The sequence below is a fragment of the Podarcis vaucheri genome (assembly GCF_965113315.1).
Source record: "Podarcis vaucheri genome assembly, chromosome: 1".
NCBI lineage: Eukaryota > Metazoa > Chordata > Lepidosauria > Squamata > Lacertidae > Podarcis > Podarcis vaucheri.
In genome coordinates, this window is record NC_138759.1 from 81109397 (window position 1) to 81130019 (window position 20623).

At 44.6% G+C, this 20623-nt stretch overlaps 1 protein-coding gene and 1 long non-coding RNA gene across 2 annotated transcripts in view; one reads left to right on the forward strand and one right to left on the reverse strand.

Moving 5' to 3' along the window:
• Positions 1-8621, reverse strand: part of LOC309535751 (ras-related and estrogen-regulated growth inhibitor-like) — a 26265-nt gene extending 17644 nt beyond the window's left edge. Inside the window, exon 1 of the mRNA XM_082229137.1 lies at positions 8398-8621. Within this exon, the coding sequence (XP_082085263.1) occupies positions 8398-8494 (97 nt within the window). The 5' untranslated portion in view covers positions 8495-8621. The remainder of the gene's footprint in view (positions 1-8397) is intronic.
• On the forward strand, positions 4391-18485 carry LOC309535766. Its single transcript, XR_014221398.1, has 4 exons — positions 4391-7727; positions 10087-10191; positions 14232-15659; positions 16259-18485. It is a non-coding gene; the product is annotated as an uncharacterized lncRNA (long non-coding RNA).
• Positions 18486-20623: the final 2138 nt, after the last annotated feature.

Below are 20623 nucleotides of genomic sequence, written 5' to 3' on the forward strand. Positions count from 1 at the left end.
CGGAACGAATTAAGTACTTAACCCGAGGTACCACTGTAATAGTTATTAAAAACTGTTAGAAAGAAATTTGTTACAAGATAACATGCCATTTAAAAGCTACTTACAAGTCCAGTCTTTATGTATGACTAAACCTTTTCAGCTAGAGCAAACCTTCCTCAGCTTCAGCCCTCCAGATGTTTTGAGACTACAATTCCCATCATCCCTGACCACTGGTCCTGCTAGCTAGGGATCATGGGAGTTGTAGGCCAAAAAACATCTGGATGGCCGAGGTTGAGGAAGCCTGGGCTAGATAATGCAGTGATGCCATTTAACTGACAACTGGGTAGCCCTGCACTCCTATCAAATTTCCCTTGTGGAGCCAAAAAGGTTACCCACCCCTACACTAGCATTTTTATACGGAACAGCTGATCCGACTGATGTCTCCGCTCCACAGATCAAAGCATCCTGCATGGTGGTGAAATTCATATAGAGAGAACCTCAGTTCTGCCTGTAGTTTAAGCAATGAGATTGAGAAAAAAGTTTTTAAGTGGGAAAGTTGTAATTGGGTCGAGATTTTGAAGTAAGAGCAAATCCTTTTCCACTTGAGTTACTCTGACAGCTTTAGATTTACAGTTCCTAATCTAGTCTTTATTTTTGCTTGAAATTTATATCCCTTGATCTTGTCTGTAAACAAGGTCTCCAGGTGGCTTGCAATTACAAAACAGACAGGTTGCATTTATCCTGGAGTTTCTGTAAATGTTCATCGTGCAAAAGTGATGGGGGGGGGATTGCATTGCACCTCTTTCCTACATCATAAATGACCAGATGAATCAGGCCTCCATCTCAGTAAAATAAGGTATGAGCAGAGACTCGCACTCTCCACACGGCTCCTAGACAATCCAATTCTATGCTCCAGCCATGAGAAAGGCTTATTCCACATTTCTAGACAGCTTGTCTAAGTGTAAATTGCCACAACCAGTACTGGTTTTAGAAATTTCTCTCTCTCTGCCACTACAAGCTACAACTCAAACAAATGTTAGGACAGGGGCGTAGCTGAGTGAAAGAGTACGTGCTTTGCATGCAGAAGGTCCTACACTCAATCCTTGGCATCTCAGTTAAATTTATCTGTGATGGCAAGGCAAAGAAGGATCTCTAGCTGAGGCCCTGGCCAAACACAGTAGATCATATTGGGCAAGATCATCAGTCAAACACCTTTTCAGACCTTCACCTTTAGTCCAAACATGCATTTTGGAAACCACTTCTTGATTATTATTGGGGGAGGGGCATGTATTTGTATGGTAGTGCTGCAGATGTTGTGATCCACCTTATGGATCCACCTATGGTTCAGTAATGATCCCCAAGGGGCATGGGCATAGCGAGGAGGGGGTGGGGGCGGAGGGGCAGCTGCCCCCTAGATCAAGTAAAACAGTAGAAATACCTAACTTGACCAATCACATTAGTTCTGCCCTCCCCAACAAAAATCCTGGCTACGCCCATGCCAAGGGGCAAGTGGGAGTTGGAATCAATACGTTCCCCATTCCTGGGTTGAAGTCATAAAGAGTAACTGCTTTACACTGCTAAAATTGACTGGTGGGAATGTCCAGATCAACCACACTTCCCCACTTACTAAATTCTTTGGGATTTTCTACTTTTTAATTTTTTTAATCTTGCAAACATTCTAGATTTCCCCCTTGACTAAAGTATCTGCAGATCTACCCCATACATTTAAAGTGAATCCAATGCACATCTAAAGCACAAGGCCTGCCCCCGGAGAATCTTGGAACTGTCGTTTCCCCTTCATACAATTCCAAGTACCGTTAACAAACTACCATTCTTGGGATTCTTTGGGGGAAGTAATTGAATGAGCCACGTGTTCAGGTGACAATAGTAGCAACTGCACTTGCCATCTGCTATTTATTTTTTTGAAAGATCTCACTTGCAATTACTCAATAGTGAGAACTTTTATACAGATGAGTCTGTTCAATGCTGCAAGCAAGCAGCTGGGCAGGGGGTGAGAATACACACAGTGGCTCTACCCACGAGGAACCCCTTGCTGATTCAGGACTTTATGACGTTCAATATGGCTTATTTGAGCAATGCAATGTCTAGCTTCATTCTGTGAAATTCCTTTCGACTCTCCTAGTTTAGAAGTTCGACGACTGCAGCTCCTAGGGAGACATGCTTCAACACTTGTGTATATGTAAAATGGGGATTTGCAAAGGTGAATAAATACACCAGTGCTATGGACTGCCTCCCTTAGTGGTGAGCAGCGCATGTTGCTGTTGCCAAATTATCTGTTTGGATTGCTTTTTTAAATAAAATGACTGATCACTCCCATTACTGAAACCCATATTGGCTGTGAGTCCAGAAAGATCTGCTCCCTGCCTTGCTGGCATTTTCCATGTGGACTGGGAGGGCGGGGCCCTGACTGACTCCAGCTACAAAAGCTGAGGCCACTGAAGGGGGGGTTGTAAGTAGGGGGGGTTGTTGCTGTTATTGATTTTTTGTATCTTTACTTGATATCTGCTTATGATTTACGTAGAAATTGTTCAGTTTGTTTGTTTACTTTTTGACGTTTTATTTTTGTTTTGTTGTTTGTAATTATGTAATCCTTCAAATGTCCTAAGTTGCTTTGAGCATAGTTTTAACAGGCATACAAATCAAATAACTGGCTGACTGATTAAAATGAGCCTTCTTCCCATATTTATATACTGATATCAAAATACAGAGCTCAGCTAAAATGTTAACTTTAATTGATAAGGATAAAATGCAGTTGAAAAGGTGTGAGTATAAACCCTACAGAAGGGTTTATGAAACCATGTAACTATTTGATGAAGATTATTCACCACGGGACGTGGGTGGCACTGTGGTCTAAATCACAGAGCCTAGGACTTGCCGATCAGAAGGTTGGCGGTTCGAATCCCCGCAACGGGGTGAGCTCCCATTGCTCGGTCCCTGCTCCTGCCAACCTGGCAGTTCAAAAGCACGTCAAAGTGCAAGTAGATAAATAGGTACCACTCAGGCGGGAAGGTAAACGGCGTTTCCATATGCTGCTCTGGTTTGCCAGAAGCGGCTTAGTCATGCTGGCCACATGACTCGGAAGCTGTATGCCGGGTCCCTCGGCCAATAAAGCGAGATGAGTGCCGCAACCCCAGAGTCGGCCACGACTGGACCTAATGGTCAGGGGTCCCTTTACCTTTACTATTGTGAAAATGTTTGAAAAATGTAATAAAAAATTACACCACCAAAAAGGTTAACTTTAATTGTTCAACTTTTTTTCAAGCATTCTTAATTAAAACCAACAATTACTGTTGCTGTGTGGGCTCAGCGTACTTATTTTACATACATGTATGCTCCAAGTAACTGTCACAGACAACAGATTTTGCGTTGCATTGTTATTTGATTCCAACACCTGCTCTTGCCCCCCGCACCCTTTACACCAATGTATAAGCACCTATCCACTGAGGATTGCATCTGATGAAATTGACTCTAATCCGCAAAATCTTAAGCCATAACGAATATGTTGATCTCCAGGTTGCCAGAAGTCATTTCTGTTGCAACAGACTAACATGACCACCCCTCTGAAAGTTCCAAATTAAAGTGGCACATTTTCATTTACATCAAAGAAAGTAACCTGCTATTCAACTTCTGGCACTCTATGGGGAAGTGGACAATTTTATTAGGGCATCTTCAGCTGAAGCACTGAAACCTGCATTGGCTATGATTAGGGAAACCACATTGCATCTGCAGTGAATTGTGAAGTTTCCTTCCTTCTTGAAGCAAGGGAAATTAATTGTAAAGGAGCACTCTTTGAAACCTAACACTGCAAACCTGGTTGTATTTTCAGCCTCAGCATGTTTTCTCAATTTCAACAGGAAATCTTAGATATACTAGTTTAAAACTTCATGATGCCTGTATCTTCTGTGCCACACTCAGGGGTTATCTGTTGCTCAAGGATGGGGAGAGTTGTCAACAATAAAATGTTGGCAAACTGGGTCATCCTTAGGACAGATGTGAAAGGTCCTTTCAGCTGATCAAATCTTCACACAGGACGAGGAACACAAGGGGCTACTTGCTGTTAGGAAGGGAAAGAATGAACTTTTCGGGGGGCTTTGGAGACCTAGACACTGTAGGCCAGGAAACCAAGGGGGTAGCAAAACAAATAAAGCTGAGGAGGCAGGCAGTGGCAGACCCACATTTGGGGGTCCTGAAACTTGAACTGTCATGGGGGCCCCTTCACAACCAGCAACAAGGTCTGGCTAACCCCTGCTATCTTCTTCAACATCTGGGGTTGTTCCACGACAGATCACCACACCTTTACAACTGACTATATATATAATCAATTTGAGTCATGCCACTCAAATACCACTGCTAGACCCAAATGTTTTAAGCAGTGCGGACTAAAGTTGCTTTTGGGGCCCCTCTAGGATTAGCCAAATCTAATTTGGCTACCAACACCCACAGCCAATTTCACAGGGCATTGCAGTGAGTAGGCACTGAAGGAGAAGCCCCATCACACAGGTCTTGCGCTGATGGGACTCGCTAGATGAATTCCACCCTTTGGTGTGGGCACATTCCTATAGGGCTGCTTAATTTAACATCATTGCTTTGGCAACTGGTGGAAATCTAAGCCTGCCATTGTAAGTGACTCCTCTGAGGTAGCAGTTGGGGAGAGAAAAGGCCCTGTTAAAGATTAAAGAGTCAACCTGTACTTGAACCTCACTTTTTAGCCCGCAACAAATGTCCACAATGGGAATCTCAGAATAACAATATATGTATCATTTTAATAATACTTTGAGTGCTCAAGTAACTTCACCATGCTCCCGAGCTGACTCAGCCCCCACAATTCCCCCCCGTGCCAGCTATTTGTGAAACAGAAATCAGCTATGTTGCAATCAAACTGTGCAACACACACATCCATTGTGTCTGGATCCTTTGCCAATCAGCATGAAAAGCAACAGAAGCTGAGTCCTCTTGTGCAGCCTCTGGATGAAGAGAAATACTATACGCACCAGGGGAAACTGTGGGGTGGCATTTTCAGAAATAAGTGTTTTGATTTCATACATAGTATACAGTGGAGGGGGTTAGTGGGTGCCTAGGAAAAATGCAAACCTGCTACAAAATAGCAAATGTTAATGACAAAGCCTTCGGTGACACAGATACTTCTTTTTGGAATGAAGTTCTAGGAAAACAGTATAGAGAGATTCTCTGCATCGTCATGTTATGTTAGCTCTGTTCATCTTAGAAACTCACCCAAGTGATGGAGGACTAGGAGAGGGGCTGTGGCTGAGGACATCCTAATGAACATGAAATTAAATAGGATATAAACTGGCATGCCCAGGGCAAGAGCCTTCTTCAAGGATTAGACATTGCCCTTTTGCCAACACTGGTGATTTGAATGGTGAGAGTTCATTTGTTTTAGTCCAGAGGAAACAAACCAAACATGTATTGATGATGTCATGTATCGTCTTGCATTTTCTTTGTTCTTGTTAACATGCTATGTTGTCTTTTACTGAGCAACGCTGGCAGTCACAAGCATTTAACTCATCTCTTGATAGGGGAGGGGTATTGTGGGTTTGGCTGGATTGATCCCTGTGCATGAGTACTCAGGAAGAAGACTTTTTCCCCCAATTGCTTGTGGGTCATTTTCCTGAACAGGAACCAGCCAGTTTATGGATTCTGACTGGATGCCAACAATGGACAGGCACAAAAGAATGAAGAGGGAAAGAGCCACTGAGAGTTTCTAGCTAGAGTTAGGGCCAAACTACATAGGATATTAGTAGTTTAACATAAGCTTGCTTACCCTAGCTGCTGTTATTTTGGAGTTATAGCAGCTGGGAATCCTTATCTAAAGAGGTGCTCCTGATCCAGATCCCATCACCTATGTGGCAGCTATTTGCCCACATCCAGCGACAAAAAGCAGTCAGGGGGGAGCAGTTTCCAGGAGAACACAAGTACAGGGTCTTCATCTAAACTAAGAGAATGCTCAGGATGGAGGCATTGCAGTTTCTTTTTCCTCCAAAATGAAAGCACTGAAGTCATATGTAGCTTTTCCTAGTTATCTGAAAAACTGGAAGTGCACAGATCTCTGAGAATCGGCTACGCCTCTGGGAATCTGCTGCTTGTTTTCAGGAGTCTGCTTGCTTTCAACTATACTCTAGTTGTACATTTGTAAATAAAGCATATATTGCAAAGGCATCATATGTCTCCAGTGCTCTTTTATCCAAAGAAATTACACGCCAGAACATCCCACTGCGCAGGGAAATGTGTAACACGCCTATATGGGTCTGTTGAAACAACCATCTAGCGGCGAATCACATGTGTGTGACAGAGGGGGTGGGATTTCAATGTCCTTTCAACCTGAAAAGGATCTTGATTTTTATTTATTTTATTTATTTATTAAATTTATATACCACCCTTTCATCACAAGATCTCAAGGCAGTTCACAGAATAAAATACAAGGTAAAAACACAAGTGAATAGTTAAAACAAAAACAATAAACAATAACCCATGCTTCCCACAGACACATTTAAAAGTCTGTAGAATATTAATCAGCCAAAGGCCTGGTTGAAGAGAAATATTTTCACCTGGCACCTAAAATAGAGCATTACACAAATGGGGAGCCACTACAGAAAAGGCCTGTTTTCATGTTGCCACCTTCACATGGAGGAGGCACACGAAGAAGAGCCTCAGATGGTGAACACAGAGGGACAGTATTGCGATATTGTGATCCTGAGCCGTTTGATCTCCTGGATGAAAAAGCTGCTTTGTGTAAATGCCCTTCCTTTTGATCTCCTCCCATGTTTGAACATATGAAAGAAGCTGAAAGAGGCGTTTTCCTCTACTTCTTTCACACATCATTTTACAACTTTCTCGATGTCAACAAGGGGTGGGGGCACATTTTGTAGGAAGTACTCTGAGAACAATTAAGTGAAGTCAGAATGTCCCATTTCAATTCCCTCCTTGGTTATAAAACTCAACGGGTGGTCTTAAGCATGCCATAAGTCTCTCAGCCTAACTTCATGGAGAACCAGGGCAGCGCAGCAGATTAGAGTGTCTGACTTTGCCCAATCCCTGTCTCATCATGAAGCACATGATGTTTGGGCCATCCTACCCAACAGGGTTGTTGTTTAGGAAGACACAGCATATATGCTTCCCTGAACCAAGGGTGCTATCAAGGCATGGCTTTGAGACAGACAGACGTCCAGGACCCCACTCAGCACAATGAGCAGAAGCCTCCCACCCTGAATGTAGCAACACTGGCTTGTCACATTTTGAAGTAATGCATATCATTGTCTAAAGAGGTTGTGGTACATGAAACCATTAAGTCCGGAGTCTAAAACAACACAGCTGCACCACCGCCCTGCACTCCCCTGAGGATGACTGGGATTAAATGACAAAAGTAATTAATGCAAGAAATGCAGGGCAATATGCACACTATGCCAAACTGTAGCCCACTACTAGCCAATTTCTGGTGGGCTATCTGAGGTTTCCCTGTCACTGGGAGCTTGGTAAAGATGGCTGGATGAGGTGAGCAGCGCAGTGGCAGTCCTTGGGATTACTGGAAACAAACCAATTACTCCTTGGCTGTCAAAACAGATGTTGAGTAGGGGATTTTGCTTTGCAAGTTTAACATATACATCAACGGACGCCTGGGGAGTCTATCTGAGGCATGGAGAGCCTGCAACCCTCCAAATCAGCCTTTGCCAACCCAGTGCCCTCCAGGTGGTCCTTCACCAGGTACCGAGGTGAGACTCGGAGCAGGGGAAAGTGGGAAGAAGGGCGAGAGGCCATGTCTTCTACTCTCTCTCCCCGACTGGCTCGGGGAGGTCCCCAGGGGTTCAAGGGGGCACACTTTGCGGGGAAACGTCCGCGGAACCCCCACGTCTGTGTAACGGGTGGGGCTGCCCCGCCGAGGCGTTAGAAGTCTTCGTAAATGAGGAAGGGTAGCGGACTGGGAGGGGGGGGGAGAGAGATACACTGACAAGGGACCCTCTTTTCCGGCAGCAAATTCGGTTTGCAAGCGGGGAGTTTAACTTCTAGAGTAGCGGCAGCGGGACCCTCCCTGCTTTTTGCGGCTCAGCTTGGGGGTTGTTAAGGAGACTATTTTTAAGGTGTTTTGGGGGGAAAGGAGGGCTTGTCTCAGAGCCAGCGCCTTTTGTAGGTCCGGGACCCAGGAAGAAGATCTTAGCCGAGCCGGAAAGTTTCTTCTTGGCGCTAATGGCGGGAGCGCAGCCTGCAGGGGACGATTTCTACGGATTGGAAAGAGAGCGCTGCCGGCCGGCCCTCCACGTGGAGAAGGAAGGGACGGCGGGTTACCCACCCCGAGAGGGAAGGATCGGCGCTCGAGTGGCGAAACGTCCCCCCTGCCCCCGTGCTTAAGGACACCCGCACCCACGGGAGTGGACGGGACGGTACCTGTTTTGCCCACGGCGCCCTGTCCCAGCACCACGAGCCTCAGGGTCCGCGCAGAGCTCAGGCTGACGGATCGGCGCAAGGGCCGAGGGAAGCTCATGGCGAAGCTGGCGCGATCTCCGCGGATCAGCCGCCGCGATCTCCGCGCGCCTCGTCGGCTCCAGCTCCGCCGCGCCACTGCCCGGGCGAGCGCGCAGCAGTCCCGGCGGCGGCTCTCGCAAGAGCGCAGCGGCGAGCTCCGCCCAGGAGGGGGCCGGGGTGCGCCGCCGCTCGCTCCTCCCGGGGTCGCACAAGCGCCAAGTGCGAGAGAGGGAGGGGGGGGAAGTCCCTGCGGTCCCAGCAAGACCACGAGGTTGAACCCGCAGACGAGCCGCAAGCCTCAGAGAGCCCCAGAGGCCCTGGCCACACTCCCGCCCCGGGCAGGAGGAAACGGAGGGGCTGCCGGCCGGATCTCTCCTGCTCCCTCCAGGGCAGCTGAGGAAGGACTCCGGCCGTGACATCATCATCATCATCATCGGCGAAGGGAGCTGCTCTGCTCTCACAGCCCATCTCTGGGCAGCAGCAGCAGCTGCCAGCGCGCCTCGGTCTTGCTTATTTGACTGAATGGTTTCCATAGGGGGGTGGTGGTAGTTCAGTTGCAGCCAAAGCAATAAAAGAGTATTGTGGCCTTTAGAGACTGGTTCGTGTGCGGGGCCCATGGGCGCACAAGTGCCCACAGAGGCTTTCCGTGATGCCTTCAGCATTCCCTCCTCCTCACTTTGATTAGGCTTGAAGAATTTTATTGTAGCTAATATAATAGGTCCTGCTGTGTGTGCAGCGCCCAGTACAGTTTTTCCCATTTGCAAATGTGTCCAGGGGTCTGAAAAAGTTGATGATCCCTGTGGTGTGTAAGCATGCCATCAGATGTATGAATTGTTATCCTAAATTGGCAGATAGGCAGAGGCAGAAGAATGATAGGAGGTTTGAGAGAATCTGAATGCAAAAAAGTGCAGACTGGGCTCTGGAATCCATATTGTTGGCTTTCTTCTGAGAGTCTTGGAAACACCCATTGTAAAGGTTTGCACATTTCTCTTTCCCAGATACATGTTCCTCAGGTATGTGTTGTGTCCAACAAACAGCCTTTTTCCCATGGTCACTCACACACATTCCATTAGCCCTGGAAGCACGTCTTGAAAGCCTAGGATAATTAAAGCGAGAGCTGGAGAGAGAGTTCACCTGGTGCCAAAAAAAGAGAGTAAAAATTGGCAACCAGGCAAACCTCTCTTAGGAGGGCATCCCACAGCAAACATTCTACCACTGATGGATGCTACCTTTCCCTAGGAGACACCCAAAACTATGCTAACTTCTAGGCAATGGTGCATTTGCACAGCCAGATCCAGGATTTAGCATCTGGAATGCCATAACTAACATCAGTATTGAGAGTTTGCAGTCGAATGCCCAAACCTGAGCCCTGTATGTGACAGTACGTGGGCTGACCAGAAGACCATAGGTTAGAAGTTGTATGTTGCCAGATTTCCCATGGCCAGCAAATGGCAAAATGGTCTTTCAAACAGAACCTGTGAAGCTTTCCCCTTTGTTGGACTCTTGTTCCTTTAATGGCTATATGACAAACAGAAATTAAATCAGGTGAAGCTGTTCCAGCATGCAGATGCAGGAAAACTTCAGATGTCAAATTTCTGCTTTTATTTGCAGGTGGTTTGCTGGAGGAGAATTTGACATCTTTACCTGGAAGAGATGGAAAGTGCTGCATATATCAGCAGTATCATCCAAAGTGTCCTTACTTGACTAAGATTTAAGGTAACTCAAAACTTCCCCTGCATCCTATAGGCTGAGCCCTGGTAGGCTGAAACAGAACAAGCTTGCTTCTTGCTGACTGATGAATTTAAAATTAGTTCAGAGAGCTTACCCCCTCAGTCCAATACTGCTGATCCTCCCAACTTGTGAAGAAGAAAACATCAAATGCTGCTTTGCCTTCCTTGGACCTAGAGGGAAACCAGCAGCTCTGAAGATGGGAGTTCAGTGAGTGTTATGCAAATTTGCCTTGAAATGCAGGAGATAAATCACAAAGCCTAGGGAGGAAATGCAAGGCTTTTCCCCCAAGTAGAACCTGAATAAATGTTTCCAGCAGTCTGTTTCCAACAGAACTTCCTAAGAAAGAGAATGGGGGGTGGAGAGAGGGAAGATGGATGGGGGTGGGGTCGGGTGGCGGTGTTTCTATTATGTTTAATGTATGTAGAATTTGGTGTCAGCGTTGCTTGTGTTGTTCACTTGTGTTCCTTTGGTGGTGAGAGGTTGGGGTTGGCCTAGGGCAGGGGTCTGCAACCTTTAAGACAAAAACAGCCACTTTGACCCTTTTCCGAAGAAAAAAAACTGGGAGCCGCAAAACCATTGCGACATTTAAAACAAATATAGACCTGCATGCGCGCCGCTGCCCTCCGATCTGACAGTGGGCGGGAAGGTGACGTCGGGATGGTGCGTGACTAACGCACGCACTGCCCCCATGCGACGTCACAGCCAGTACAGTGCCCACCACAGTGGGGAGTGTCGGGGCGCACAATGCGCCTCCTCCCCTTGCTAGTATCCACCCCCGAGCCGCGGCAAAGGTGTAAAAGAGCCACATGCGGCTCCAGAGCCGCGGGTTGCAGACCCCTGGCCTAGGGTGTGATTGTTTGCTTGTGATTGGCTGTGGTGATCTTTGTTTTCGTGTGTGTGTGAGGTGGGTGGGTGTTTTGGATCAGGTAAAACAAGAAAATACTTAATATTTTTTTTAAAAAAAGAAAGAAAAGAAAGAGAAAGGGGACTACAATAAATTTGCATCCAAAGTCTGAACATATTTTCTCCACTGAGGATTTGTAAAAGAACCGGCAAGACTGATTTGGGTGGTTTTTCCCCTGGTGATGTGAGTTGCAAGCCTGTTTCGTGCTTCTGCATACCCATAAGGAGCACAACAGAGATTTCACCAGTGATCAGATCTGTGAGTTCCTAAATACATTTAGGGGCAAACTTGCACAATTTGTGAACCACCAAGTTAAACAAAGCCCATCAGCCACATTTCGATCTTGCATTTTGTTGTCTTAAGCTTGTCTTGGTTCAATCCAGTAGTGCCATTTTTTAAAGCAGGGTGGGAAATCTCTGACGCTCCAGATATTTGCTGGACTCCAACTCCCACCTGCTCTGGTCAACATGGTCAGTGCTCAGGGATTATGGGAGTTTTATGGCCTAGCAACATCTGGAAGGCAACAGATTCCCCCCCAGCCTTGCATAAGGCATCACACTTCAGGAGAAGAACCTGTGAGCAGGAAGTGCCAACTTCTACTTCCTTAATAAATCATCCCTCAGCCAGGCACCACCTGGCACACACCATATATGTAGCCTCTCAGCAAATTCTTTGTTGGAGAGAGTGTGCCTATGAAAGAAATCACAGGTACATTTTTATTTGTAGCCAGCTGGCCAATATTAGATTAATGCTGTGCCCAAAAGGCTCCCCAGCCCTGCTCTCTAGAACTCCAGATTCGAAAACATTACAAATGAATGTTCATCACACTTTCTTCCCAACTCGTGCCATTTCCCCGACTGCCCACAATCTTTCACCTTTCCCGGTCTGGTTCCTTAAGCTGCAGTACCTCTACAGGCCATTATAAATAAAATCAGGGACTTTGTTATTTTCTGAGGAGTGATGTGTCAAGCTGGGGGCAGGCATTCAGATCTTGGGCAAGTGAGGCACAAGACATGTGATACCAACCCTAGGCACATTAACTCAGAAGTGAGTCTTTAGCAAGAGTTTTGCTTCACTTGGGATTGCAGCCTTCAAGACTCCATCTTAAACACGTTGTAAATTGAGCTGCCAGTCTCTGTTTTTTAAACAAAAAGATTGTAGCCTGGTCTATTGTAACTGAAAAGGACTCCCTCCTACAAAGATCCCTTTTGTGCCACTGGTATCCAAGAGACTGCCTCCCAGGGTTCCTGAATTTATTTATTTATTTTACTTTTGATCCCAGTTATCTGCATTGAGCTTGCATTCCTCCCTTCTCTGTGACCCTATTCAAGCAGCACTCTTGTTTAGGCAACCTTAGGATTTATCTAAACATTTCAGGTGCCCTCCAATCATTCCAATACATAGGGGGGGGTATTACATTTCTTGTGGACAGCGGATCCTTTTGCCATACAAAGGACAGTGTGAATAGAGCAGACACTGAACAGACTGGGCTGAGAACCACAACAGCATGACATTTAGAAATGAAACTGACTCCCAGAGTTTCATAATTCTACCTCCAAGGGGTTTTTTTTCTTTTCTTTTCTGTAATGCAGCCTTTCTTTTTCCATGTAAGGTTATGAAGCACAGCATGGCTGTAACGGTGCAACATGGATTCTGTTTACAAAGCAGCACTGCTTATTTCTTTTAGCAACCTTGCTCCAGAAACTGACTGCAACATTTTTCTCCTCTTGCTCCACATACACACACACACCCCTCTCTGACTTTGCACATATTCCATCGGGTGTTTAATAATGTGCACACGTTTGTTTTTTACTATCCCCCTAAAAGGCAGCAGGAAGCCAAAGCAGAGTTCAATTCATCTTCAGATTCTGGCAGCCAAGGATGTGCCATGCGCACACACAAATGGACTAAAAACCCTGGGTTTAGAATTCAGACAATTGCTTCCTTTGCTGACATCATAGCCTGTACAATTCTATGGAGGCAGTAGAGTTAGAGGAGGGTTAGAGCAGAGAATGTCAGAATTGGTGGGGCAAGTATAGTCATTTTCAGATTGTATACCAAGAGGGAACTAGTCATACAGGGGTGGGGATGCTGTGGCCCTCCCGATGTTGTTGGACTCCAGCTCCCCATCAGCACCAGCTAGCATGGTCAATGGTAAGAGATGAATGGATTTGTAGTCCAGCAACAACTGAAGCGCCACAGGTTCCTCATCTCTGTGCATTGTGAAAACGTGTTTCTTTATGACTTTTTCCAATGACCCCAGAGTGGTGTACATAGTCCCCACCTCCTCCACTTTTTCCTCATAACAACCCTGTTAGCTAGGTTGTGGTGAGAGATGCTGACTGGCCCAAGTGATCTTCATGGGGGAGTGGGAATTTGAAGCTGGAGCTCCCTGCCCTTAGTGCAGCACTCTGACCCTGACAACACACTGGCTTAAACTGCATCATTAACATCTCCTGGGAGCGCAACGTGTCTACCCACAAGGGAGGTTGCCGGTGGCATCTCTGCATGCTTTACCATTCTGGTCTTGCCACCATCCAGTCAGTATCTGCTGCAGGAGGTAAATCTGCTTCATCAGGGCTGATTGGAGCATTCGCACACCTTTGCTGAGAAAATCGATGATCTGCTTTTGACCACCCCTGTGAGGGCTGTCCGTTGTGTCAATGAGATAGTCACTGCTCTGGACTTCCCTCTTTCCAATCAGGGAATGTATCCAGATTTGTGATTCCTCCAGTAACACAGGGGACTGGCCTCTTCAGTCTCCAGGTCATCACATGCGACAGCAGAGCACGCATAAGCCCATTGTCCCCCATTTCCCAGCCACTTCTGGGTCGCCACAATGTGCACGTCCATGGCCACACACATATTGAACCCGTGTAAATTGGTCGTTGCCTGTATTCTAGCACATAATGCTTTATAATGCCTTATATCAGGTATTCTTCCATCTATAACACACACTGGCCCCGTCCTATCCCCATGTGGAGCTTGTTCTGATGCTGCCAATAAAAGGGGGAAGAATCCCACCAGCATTTGTAGGAGTGGGAAATATCCTTGCTAGCCCCAAGAGGTTACAACAAAGGCAGCCGATGAGAACTCATACATTTATCCTGCTCATTTTCAGAACCAGAAAAACAGAGAAGACAAGAGAGTCCTGAATTCTACTCCCAGTGAGGTAGCTGTGGCTATTGAGGCATTTTTATTAACATTTTGTCTAACACATTCATATAACTGTTATTTCCTTGTATTCCATCAGCTGATTGTTTTCCCAAACGCAATATGAAGACTGGTTATATTTTGAGTATTATAAATAACGATGACCCCAAACAACTTGCAAGTCATTTTCGAACCACTTGTAGTTTACATACTTCCCAGCTGTTTTCCTTGTACTGTCACTGGGAACAACTCAAAGCAGCTGTATATCACTGCAGATCTTAATTTACAGGTTTGAGCAAATATGTAACCTCATCTCTTCGGTATGTGAAACTTGCATGCAATCTATCAGGTTACCAACTCCAGTTTCTTATCTACAAAGAGAAAAATCCCCAGCAGTGCTGACATATTTTTCTTTCATGTTCAGATATAGCGACCATCACTCATGGATTCATAACCTCAAGGCAAGACTATTGTAGTGCCAACTGGCGATGGTTTGGAGTAGAGGTTTTGTCCTAAGAGCGGGTGGATTGCTGGAGACAGAGCCAGTACTCAAGTGCTTGAACTGACTTTATGCTCAATTCAAGGTGGTTCTTAATTATTATTTTTTCTTATTAATGTAACACCTCATGACATCCTTGGTTTGGTTTTTATGTCATGAAGTTCTATTTTGTTATTTGGGTTATAGGGATAAAATTTAATATAAATACTTTAAAAAGGTCAAATGAAAGGGCATTTCTGTGGGGCGAAGAAGCGAAGACTGTGAGGGTATGCTGTTACCAAGGAGTTTGCATTTAGCCTTACAAGGTGCTTTGAAGTACCAGCTTAGGGACTTCAAAGCACCTTGCACATGATGTCAGGCCTTCCCACCCACCTGTTACATTTGGCCCACAAGACTGATCCTGATAAGGATCTGGCCCACGGAGCCATAACGTTGCCCACCCCAACTTACAGAAAACAAGGCTTGAATATGCAATATTATGCTGATGACTCAGCTCTTGTGATAAACACCAGAAATTACTAGGAAGTGCTATGAAAGATAATTGGGCAAATCTTCCATTATCATGGTGTGTGGGGGGGGATTGTTTTGACCAATATGGATGTATACCAAAAAATATTGTTTCTCTGTATGAATAGACATGATTGTAGAGGCCTGACTGAATAATTTTAGAGTGGTGGCAGAAAACCATTTGGGGAATTTGGAATGGAGAACCAAGACTGACTGAAAAAGCTTTGTTCATTTCTAAATGCCATGGCGGGATTGGATTACTGGTTTTTAAACTACTATCTTATTATGCTTAAAAATTAGTGGTAATAGAAGATTGGTTCACATGGGACAAAACAACTTGCTGAAAACAAGATGGAGTTAATATATCATGGACCGTATGCAACTGGAGAGGTAGTTTAATGCAAAGGTTTCTGTTTGTGCAACAGAACTTCTCTTCTGTGTTCCTTCTCCCAAATCTGCTCTGAAGGATTGGGGATTTGGAGAGCATGCTGTGGGGGTGGCAAATTCCTTGGGGGAAGCCATGACTAGTTAGAATGTTATAATACGAGTTTAAATGTATGGTGTTGATGGGGTGTTTGATATTCTTTGAATGCCAAACAAATGCCTTCTTCTCCCCCAGCATTCCAGCATGTTGTGTAGTTTGCTTTTAGTTGTGTCTAATGGGATCTGATGGATTTTACATTATTGGCTGGTGGTGGCTGCAGCTTTATTGATTTGCTTTGTGCCTGGTCTTTACGTGTGTTTTTATAATTTTAAATGTTTGTCAGCCTAGAAGCATTATGCCAAGGGTCAGCTTATAAATTTACAGCAATCAATCAATAAGCAAATAAATGCATCTTAGAAAAATTAATAGTAGCTCTCAAAATAATGGGACATGCATAAAAATCTTCAGATTTGGGGGGGGGGGGAGCAGCTTGAAAACTGTATCCAGACATATCACCATCATGGTTTAATTGTTTTTTTTTCATTTTATATTTCCTGTTGCTTAGAAAGAAATAGGATTCTACCAAGAGGCTGGTGCTGTACAAATAAGCCATGTGTCTGTGAACTGCATATTTCCAAACCCCATCTTAGAGGCTGACTCATACCATAAATAAAATGGCAAATCCAGGTTATTTGGGGAAGGGGGTGGGTAAAGTGAGAAATATGATTTGGAGGGAGCTGGGAGGTGAGGTCTAAGAAGTGGAAAGTGGTAAATGATTTGCAGCAATGTCTTGGCTCCAGGCATGGAGCTGGCTTTATGTCTCCGAATAAGGTCACATCTATTTTGTATGATTAAATTTAACCTGATTGAATAATTATCAAAGGTGGTTTGTTTGTTTGTTTGTTTGCAGAAACTAACATGGAAAGTTTCTGAGGTCTACAGAAAAGTAACAAGAAAATTATGTCTGTTCCAAACAGTAAAAATTCCTGAAATAGGGACTCGCCTCAGAAACCATGATCCTCAACAAAGTGGTTCTATACATCCCCCCCCCCAAAGGCCTGTAGATAGATATCTATCCTGTAGATAGGGAGAGAACCACTTGTCACAAAGCAGATGAGTCAAAGAAATTGTATTCAGGCTAGAACCGTGATGCACCAGTAGTCATAATACTATTCCAAATCCTAGTCAATAATGCTTTTTTCAGGACAGAGATTGATTTTATTATTACTAGCTTTTAAGATGCAGTGGCCGGGGGGAGTTCCTCGAGACAAACTGTCACCATGTAATTACGGTAAATGATGTACAGGAGGTATAATGAAATATCTTATTAATGCCATTATCTGTTATTGCAGCACAGCATGTATCTCATAAATCTTTGTAATTATTCTAATGCAGCAGTTTCTCCCAACCTGAACTATGATTATTTGCAGTTCCTGATTAGCCAGATTTTCTTGTGAGATCCCCTATGTCAGAATAACTCTTAATTAAGCTGTACCCTCATTCATTTTGACTTCTAATTATCTAAATGTTCTGGCCTTCTTCTAAGTCGCTAAGGTCAATGATATTAGACTGTGTGTGATTCTTAAGAGAGCATTCTCTTGCGGTTTATGCCGTTCTGCTCTGTTAGTAGCCACTAGGCATGCTTTTTAAAGGCCATTAACAAAACCAGAAACAGGACAATATTAAGCAAATGGTGGGGGTGGGGGGTGTGTGTGTGATACAGTTCATTAAAGGTTTTAGGATGAGGCAGAGTTATCCCTGTTTGATTATCCAGTCAAACTGGAGCTCAGCTCTGCCTCTCCAACCCCTTTTAATTCTCTTTTAATGTAGACAGTAGCTGAGATGCAGTGTTGGGCAAAACATCTTCATCTTAATTAAACTGTTTCTGAGTCTTCTGTGAGCCTTTTTGGAGAATTCCCTGAAAAAGCTCAGGGGGGTTTCTTTCTCTAGTCACCAGCCCTCCTGTTTGGAAATGTAGGAAAGATGGGATGAAGGAGAAGAGAAAAGCTGGTAGACGAGAGGGCTGGCATTAGGTAATCACAAATGGAGGCCATCTTTAAAAGTATGAGGACAGCTTGGCTTGGGATGATTCATGGAATTCCTGTCCGAGTTAATTACACAACCCCATTTCCAAAATTCTTCTCCATTCCTACTTAACCAGGAGGCTTTAAGCCAGTTACAGCCCAACCCTATCCATGCTTACTCTGAAGCAAATCCCAGTGATTTAAATGGGATTTACTCCCCAATACGTGTGCATTGGATTACAGTCTTTACTCTCTCTTAGTCTCAGATGCCCACCAGTACCATGGGAGGATACTGGTCTACCTAACAAAACTATTATCAGGACGGCTGAGATAATGTTACCTAAAACACCCTGAACACTATATACGTGGAAATAATTAGTAATGCCCACTACCACTGTCTTTTATGAAATTAACAATGGGCAGTATTTTCTTAGCTTTTGGGCTTTGGTCTGTATAGCTCAAAGCCCATTATTTTCTTAGCATTCAGTAACTAAGCATTAGCTTCTTGAACCCCAACTAGATGTGTGCTAGGGCAATAGATTGCTGCCAGTCTTTCCTCCCAGTAAGGATTTCAGTTCCATATGCCCCCCGCTTACCCCAACAGAAACAGGCTTCTTTTCATTTATATAGCATCGCTGAACTGAGTCGTTAAAACATGTTTTCTGTTTGCAGCCAGAATGAATTCATGGCATGCTGAGAAAATAAATCAGACAGAAGAAAGAGTTCTAAGACACCCAGCAAAGCTGTTGTACAATAAAATAAAATAAAAATAAAATCATGCCAAGAGTGTACTCCTAGCACTGCTTAGTCTCGGACTCTGAATTTTAAAAACCTGTCAAGCTATAGTTGCTTGTAGCTGGAAAACATTGTATTCTTTCTCCCATGGGCTTTAAGGGTGGAGCACAATCCTCAGCATTTTAACCAGAAGTCATACTTCTCTCGAACTACTGTTGAATTGAATGAGAGTCATAGAGATCTTCTGCAGCCTCCATGACAGCAGGTGATTCCATTTGCATGTGCATTGTTTTATTATTTGCCTCTGAGATCTTTAAACATTTGAACAGCAGGAGTAAGGGCTGATTCACACATGCAAGAACATCACCTATTTCTATGCACTTGATTGGCAACATATGATCTGACTACTGTAAATTGATAAGCATTGCATAACCGGCATTGTTAAAAGTTCAGTCTGATGTGTTTATTCAGTGATGCTGGTCTTTGTGAACCAGCCCTTAGATTCAAACATCTATGTTCTAGATCAGGGGTCTGCGACCTTTAAGACAAAAAGAGCCACTTGGACCCGTTTCCGAAGAAAAAACAACTGGGAGCCGCAAAACTTGTCATTATAAAAATAATTTTTTGGTCACTTTTTAAATTATTTCTTTGTTTGACCCGTCAGAATTACTCCTCCTCATAGAAATAAATGTTAAATTAACAAGTTACCTTTTTGTGTGTGTGTGTTCTTCACTCCCCTTCAAAACAGTGACCAGCGTACATGCCCCTTACAATGTAGCGGGCGGGCGGGAAGGTGACGTCGGGACGGTGCGTGACTAACGCACGCACCGCCCCCATGCGACGTCACAGCCAGTACAGCGTCCGCCACAGTGGGGAGTGTTGGAGCGCACAATGTGCCTCCTCCCCTCGCTAGTATCTGCCCCGGAGCCGCGGGAAAGGTGTAAAAGAGCCACATGCGGCTCCGGAGCCGCAGGTTGCAGACCCCTGTTCTAGATTATACCAGATGCATGAAGTGACTTCAGCATGGCCAAATCAGCTCCATTAAAGTGTGCTAGTTTAACTTAATTGATAAATTAATTGACTAACCAATCTAACAGACGAATGGCTTTGTGAAAGGTGAAAGCCAGTACACAAACCAATGAAAATTGCTCCAGTTAAAAGTGCAATGTTACCTAATTTGCCAGCCTTTGTTCTGCGCTATGCAAGCATTCTGAGGAATAAACAGATCAGTAGGTTGACACTATGTAGTGCTCTTGCAAAATCGATGGCAACAGATATCTCATCGGACAAACAATGAATTAATCTCCCATGGAACAATGCTGGCTGCTCCTTACAGTTCATTAGTATTTGGCTAAGTGGTTTTTCTGCAGTTCTCTAAAGAGGACTGAAGGAGGGAAATGGTTCTCTTCATCAGCAGGAATCAGGAAATGGAAGAAACTAACACTATTGCTAATCCAGCTCATTAAACTTGAGTACTGAAGGACTGAAGTAGAGGTCTCAATTATGGCATTAGCAAAGTGAGTAAAAAGCAATTTTCATCTCAAGACAAAATATGCTGTGGCACATTTTAAAACTACTTACTTTTAACAATTGTTCTGCCACAGCATTAGCTTCAGAGCTGGGATGGAGAACCTGGGACCCTCCAGATGTTGAACCCCAGTTGCAGTAATTTCTGACCATTGCCCAGGATGGCTGGAGCTGCAACAACACTGGGAGAGTCGCAGATTGCTTTGCAGCACAAGAGGCATGAGCTGAATCAGAGGTGATTAGGCTGTACTGTTGCAGCACAGAAAATAATATCAACCATGTTAACAAGTTAAGAATATGTTTGCTTGTTTTAAATGAGACATCTGCTTCAGTTCACTGATATGTTATGATTATGGGAACTCATTCTGATATTTAAACTACAGGTAGAGGATTTAGCATGAAATGAGTCATGTGGAAAAATCAAACCATCACCAGTCTCAGGCAGCCAACATGAGGCAAATCAGTCAACCCCACCACACATGGCTGTTGGGCTGCTGCAGAGTCTCATCTCTCTCTCTCTCTGTGTGTGTGTGTGTGTGTGGTTTGTTTTTGTGTGTGTGTGTGTGTGAAGCTGGTGGGGTTATAAGCTGCGTAGTCTCTTCCACATTATTCTACACCAATCTCAGATGGGGCAGGGGGTATCT